Source organism: Oryzias melastigma, linkage group LG19, assembly GCF_002922805.2.
Source record: "Oryzias melastigma strain HK-1 linkage group LG19, ASM292280v2, whole genome shotgun sequence".
NCBI classification, from domain to species: Eukaryota; Metazoa; Chordata; class Actinopteri; order Beloniformes; family Adrianichthyidae; genus Oryzias; species Oryzias melastigma.
The window spans coordinates 13650169-13656970 of NC_050530.1; the positions used below are offsets into that span (position 1 = coordinate 13650169).

General features: G+C 37.3%; 1 protein-coding gene across 2 annotated transcripts in view; it reads right to left on the reverse strand.

The window, feature by feature from the left end:
- The window catches only part of LOC112154345 (synaptopodin 2-like protein), an 18134-nt gene extending 11536 nt beyond the window's left edge, over positions 1-6598 (reverse strand). Inside the window, exon 1 of one of the 2 annotated variants that reach the window (XM_024285220.2) lies at positions 6011-6598. In XM_024285220.2, the coding sequence (XP_024140988.1) occupies positions 6011-6112 (102 nt within the window). In that variant the 5' untranslated portion in view covers positions 6113-6598. Of the gene's footprint in view, positions 1-2646; positions 3067-6010 lie in introns of those variants that run through there. The other variant, XM_024285221.2, reaches the window with a different exon arrangement.
- Positions 6599-6802: the final 204 nt, after the last annotated feature.

Below are 6802 nucleotides of genomic sequence, written 5' to 3' on the forward strand. Positions count from 1 at the left end.
AAAAAAAAAAAAAATCAGTTCAGTGCATTTTATTGAAAATATAGACAAGATAAGAATTGGTTTAAAAAAGAATTTGTCAGTCACTCATTTTCCAAACTGTCCCACTGAAAAAGATATTTGAAGTCTGTAGAGGTCTGTACATTTCAATTCTGTGCTTCACATTTTTTTTACTTCTTTGAGAAACTTTTCTTTCCTTGTGGAGTGGATGGGATGCAGCGATGAAAAAGTCAACCTCCGATTGAAAGGTTGCTGGTTCCATTCCTGCCTTGATTACTATTAAGCAAGTTGTCAGGCAAACCACGTAAACTATGGAGCTAAATCAGGGCCAATATTATTTGAAACCAGAGGTGGGACCAAGTCATTGTTTTGCAAGTCCGAGTCAAGTCCCAAGTCTTTGTCCTCAAGTCCGAGTCAAGTCCCAAGTCAAAAGCACTCAAGTCCCAAGTCGAGTCACAAGTCATGGCCAACAAGTCTCAAGTCGAGTCACAAGTCCTACTATTAATGTTTCAAGTCATTTCAAGTCATTTAAAAAACAATGTAATATTAATTACACAGATCATGTGTGCCTTTAAGAACTGTATTTTACAAGCATTTTAGCTAAATTCCCACTGAGTTGATGCATCTCCACTTCAAAAATCCAAAATAATTTCTCTATAACAAAAACGCAGTTAACCACATTTGAAATGTGGTAAGATGGAGACAGCAGGGAACCAGGGTAGTCTGGATATTTAAGGGGTCATACCATGATTTTCTTAAGCCTTTCAGAGTGAACTATATCCATATATATGATCATATATTACCTTTGGAACACTAAAAAACACATTTATGAAATACTACCAGTTATTTTCTTTAGTTTTTGTCCTATCCGGAAGTAAAACAACTAAATTCCTGAGGCTCCGCCTGCTGCTGCGTGTGGCTGCCGCCCATTTGATTTCATTCTAGAGCCAGCAGTGTGTATTCGTTTTTTCCTTCAAAAATAAATATCAATTTTTTTTCAAAGATGGATGCACATACCATATATCTGCCCTTAGTAGGCCCGGCCATCGCTACACTTCTTCACAACAAAAATACACTCAAGACTGTGCCCAATGGGGGGTCTTAAAGGAGCCCCGCATCTAAAGTAACAAACTGTTTGAGCTGGAATTTATTCAAGACACAACAGGAAGATATACGATATTCTGCATCTAAAATGAAAGTGTTTTTTGCCGATCATCATTAGCTCTGTGGAGAAATTCGGCGTTGGTGTTAGACTGGGGGCGGAGCTATCAGAGCATACTCTTCCTAAAAGGGGCGGTCTCACTCTGTGACATCAGATCATGAGGACCCGCTCGTTTTCGTGGGTATGGGAGGGGCTGCTGCTAACAGCGCAGTTTGTAGAGGATTTATGGTACTCAGAAATGCATGAGTGAATCAAAATACCGCTTTGGAGTTCTTTATGTGAGGAATGAACATTAAAATACACATAAAAGCTCAAAAAGTTGGTTTTTCATGGTATGGTCCCTTTAAATCCCCTCACTACAGACCAGTGATGTGCACTTAAGCCTGTGGGTGATGAGGTACTGACTCTTTTAGTCTAAATTAATAAACCACTATATTTATCAACTTATGATTCTGTTTCATATCAGCATGTTTTTTATAAACAGAGCGGATAAAAGAAGAAGAACTGAGGAAGAACATAAAATGCAGAGTGGTTTAGTTTGACTCCAAAAAACAAAACAAAATATATGAATAGTATATCTAGGTTTATGTTTAACATTTCTGTTGTGAAATTATTTTTTGTTGTTTGGAAAACTATTTTTTTTTATTCAGTACAAAATTTCTGTCAACTTACTGTCAAAATATCTCACATTAAGTTAACAGGAGTTAAGTTAAATTCTGTATTCAAGACAGAAAAGTAGGATTCAAAACAAAAATGCTAAATGTAAAACTAAATGTGGTGTATGCATGTATATATATATGTATATATATTTATAAAGTGACTTTAAACTAAATTTTATGTATAAATATATACTGCAAAGTTATGCACAAAATACTACTTTGTTCATGCTGTACTTGAACAGGAAATACGGAGATTATGAGTATATTCATGATTAAATTCATTAGAATTAAATAACTTGTATTTATGGTGGACAAATCTCTTTTTTATATAGCAGGTGAAACACTAGAATAAACACATGCAAACTAAAAACTCATGAAGCAGTAAATGTAAACATTTTGTCAATGAAAAAAGGAAGGAACAGCAAATATTCAAGAGGGAATGTGACCCCCAGAGAAAGAGGATGCTTTTTTCTCTGAAACACACCACAAAGCATTAAGGCAGCAACAGTGGTAAACCGAAAAATAGGGAAAGAAAGAACCCTCATGCAGCATCTCTGTGAATTCTATAATACGTTTGCTGGATTTCTATCAGAAAACAACCGAGCTCGGGTCCCAGCAGCCCTGCTGTCCCGCTATGATCGCTCGCGTCCCGCCCAGATCCAGGTAAAGATCTGAGCGGTGGAAATGTCCAAATCACCTGTTGTCACTCTTTGATTATACCGAGCTGCACGGTGTCACAATGTACCGCTAACAGTTTACAGTCCCATTCATTTAACTGCAGCTAGCGGTTAGCCGCTAAGCTAGCGCCAGCTTTCACTCAGAACTTACTTGATTTTGCTGCTCCTACAGTCAGATGAAGTTGGTTGATGTTGAATCTCTGTGAGTAATCCTTTAATCCACATGTTCTGAGAACTGCAAACTGTTTGTTGTTGACGATCTCTTATTCTTATTCTTATGCCAGAACTAAAAAACACCGGCAAACAGGAACTCGCGCTTTTAAAGGGGAGGCGGGGCTTTGTTTTTCTGCAATGTGATTGGTTGGGCTGTCACATCAATCAAACGGGGCTCTAATTTGATTGGATGTTGGGCCGAAACACGATTGTACACAGACAGAGGACCGTGGCGCGCGGCTTTTTGTCGATATACTTTATAATATACTTCATAATCCGTGGATTTAGGGGAAAAATAGCAAGTCTTTCCGAGTCAGAGGGCTAAAGTCCGAGTCAAGTCACAAGTTATGTACATCAAAGTCCGAGTCAAGTCACGAGTCAGAGGTAGGAAAGTCCAAGTCGAGTCTAAAGTCGTCAAATTCATGACTCGAGTCTGACTCGAGTCCAAGTCATGTGACTCGAGTCCCCACCTCTGTTTGAAACCCAAATAAATCAAATTGAAAAAGATATTGGTTTTTGGGGGGAAAAAAAAAGTAAAATGTCCAAAACTTTTTGCTATTCTAAAATAAACTTAATTATTGTCAGCTTCAAATGTTCTGTTTTTTAGGTTTCAAAACTCAAAATTTCAATTTCAAAACTTATTTTTCAGTTTGAAATCTTTTTTTTTCCTTTCTAACTCTTTTTTTTTAAATTCTCAAATCCGAAATTTTCAGTTGCAAAACTTTTGGCTCTCTTGTGACGCATTGGGGCGGGGCTAACACGAAGGACCAATCAAAAACGGTGCATTCACTGACTCCTAGAACTGTAATAATTACGATCAAAAAATGGCTATTTAGTCTGTATTATCATAGTCTGAAGTTGTCCAAAGACAGGTGTAAAAATCTGAGTTTTATCGCGTACAAACCGATCGTCCAAAACGCTGTTCTAGCCCGTTCAAAGCGCCCTCTCTTCCCACCAGTGAGAGCATTGAAGATGAAAGATGATTAGATATTCCAGCAGAATAATGATTCCAAACACATCACCTGGACTACAAAGAAATGGCTACATAAAAAGCATTTTAGGGTTCTGGAGTGGCCTGGTCAATCTCCTGATCACCGCAGCTCTTGAGAAGATCTGCATGGGGGAATGGACCAAAATGTCAGCTGCAAAGAGTATAAATCTGATGATGACCTACAGAAAACAACGACCTCTGTCATTGACAACCAGGGTGACATCACAGAATATTATGATGAAGTGTTTGAGTGTTTCTACAAACATTACAGACTTCTATTATCAGTAATGGATCATTTTTGCCCCACAGTAAACTGAAACAAGAATTTACATTTATTAAAAGTATAAAACAACTGATTTGTCCTGTATTTGGGCAGTGAAGAACATCAATACATATCAGGTATTTATTATTTAGGTTTTTTCTAGTTTGTCTCCATTGGAGAAAAAAAGCCAATAAATAATTTATGCTTTCAATAAACTTAGGTTCAAGTCTTTAAGTTAAAGCATCAATTTCTCTCCAGTGATCACATTGTATTAGTAGTAAGCTACCTCCAACACAAAGTTCATGCAACAAATCCTTTTTCTTTCAGTACTGAGGTGATTTCTCTAGTAGTAACAACCACCAGGATTGAATAAATGTTCATTTTTATTTTTTAAGGGTCAATTACATCAATGATAAGAGGACATATAAATGAATTATTTTTTGTTTTTTTTAGAAAAAAGAAGACAATTATCCAGACTTAAGTTCTGCAAAAGCACCTGTGTGCTCATTGTAAAATTGTGACAGATTTGTACAGTATACAGATCTACTTCAATGAATAGTGTGTTTTTAGCATGTTCTTGGAACCTTTTTCAGATGTCGGAGGACATATATTAAGCTTAATACATTTCTTAGTAATTCTTTATTCAAGCGTATTAAAAGACTGCTGGGAACACTTTTAGAATAGATGAAAAGATGATTGGAGTGGATAACAAGGCTAAAATATTTTTTAGGCTTGAGAATATTTCAATATTCGGGTCATTTAAGGGGAACTTGAGCTTTCTTGTCCAATAGCTTGTCTTTAAAAGTAGAAGTTAAATCCATCCCATGTGTTTGCTTTCACACAGACACACTAACACACTTCACCTTGATAAGGGAGAAAAATGTTGAGTGCTTTAAGCACCTACTGGAAGTATTAACCATTATCAGCAGCCTATCTCTTAAGATAGTTATTGCCGTGGCCTGTCACACCAGCAGGGCAAGGGCAAGCTATTTTTCTCATTTTTCTTTTTTTTTCCCACGGAGAGCCAAGCACACACACACATAAAACCCTGCACAGTGAGAATCAGGAAAGAGGGGGTTTGAACAGCTGCATCACTAGTCCTGAGTAAAGGGGCATGTCTGTCATTCACCATGTGTTCCCAAGACTCCCAAAATAAAACCCCGCCGAAGAATCAATCACATTCCTCAACGGCTGGAAAGAGACACACTTAACTGCAATGGAAAATGCACAATAATACGTTTAAAATGTAACAGAATAGCAAAGGAAATTATTTTGAATAAACAATAAATATGACTTTTTCCATGTTCAGCTTTAAATGTCTCTTTAATAAACTATTCTAATCCTGCATTCCAAGCCAGGCTTATCTGCAGTTTAAGCCCACATAAGCCCACGCTCAAATTGCAGGGTACACACAACAAAAAAGAACCACACACCCGTCCAACTTCCAAGAGAGGTGACCTTATCCACTTAAAAGTCCTGGATAAAAAAGTGACTTCTGGTGCCAGAACCTCTCTGTCTTTATTGTAGGGTTTTGACAGCTCCAGAGTGAGTCGTCATCTTTAGCATCAGTGTGGGCGAGTCCCAGTGTTTCAAGAATTTCTATCAGAGAATTATGAAGCCATCTGAAGTATTTATTTATGTTTCTGTGTTACTTTTCACGCCGCTTGCCACCTGCATAAAAAGATAAAATAGTCACGCTGTTTCCTGACCCAGAATCTCAAGCACAGAAGGTGATATAAAATTAAACTGGATGTTCGCCAAACATGTCAAGCAAGTTTTTGTCTTGGTTAGATAGATTATTGGGTAACATTATGCATTTTGTTGAGATGTAAAGATGGATTTTGCCAATATCAAGTATGATATCCTTGTTTTTATTAAAGTACAATAAAAGAAAAGCAAAGTGAAAAGACTAGATGTTAAAACACTAAAAAGAAGCGACTTTCAAAGTAAAATGTTTGATTTTTTTTTAGGTTAATTGTCACAATCAAGGCCTCAAATCTGTCTGCAACACATACATTCAAAAATCTGCTTTTAACGTCTCCATCTTACCTTTGCTACCTGTAGAGGTTTGTGTTGCTCTGCTCCTCCTTGCAGTCTAAAACCCCACGGTGCTCCTCCTGTGAGAGACACCTCGATCTCCTCAGCTACCATCCCTGCTTCCAGGCCACCGTAGGTTTTTGTGTCAAGGTTTGAGACGCTCTTCTTTCCGATTTTTGGTACTTCTCAACTCTTTCTGAGTTTCAATGACTGCTTGCCGGTGCTCCCCCTGATTCCTCCACCCATCAGACAGAGGGAGGTGGAGATTTTAGAAAGCAGCGTGGAATGGTGTGGGAGATTTGAAGAGGGGGAGCTCAAGTGTGCCTCTGTCTGGCTCTATCTTTCAATGCCTTCAACACTTGCTCTGTCAGTCTCATGCAGCCAACAGAGCAGGGGATACTTACAGATACACACTCCAGAAATAACCAACAGCAGCAAACTGTACTTAACCCCCCTGCCCCAGACTATTGATAGTAATGGAACACTTTTTATTTGTTTTTCCTTAAGATACAGTTTCAGGGAAGAAATATGGATCTCATATAAAACATTTTGACCACAAAAGAAGTGAATAAATCTATTTCAATGTAATATTTTCTGATTGTCTCTGGATTACAAGTCTGTATTAATAAATTATTTTATTCTATTCTATTTAAAGTGACATAAATAATGCAAAAGTTACTTGACAACAAATTGGAAGAGTTTTTTAGTAATTTACTTTTAAAAGTGACAATAATATAATATAGATTCAGTAGAAACAGGAATAGCTTATATTTTTATAGTAGGGAAGTAACAATTAGTTGACTT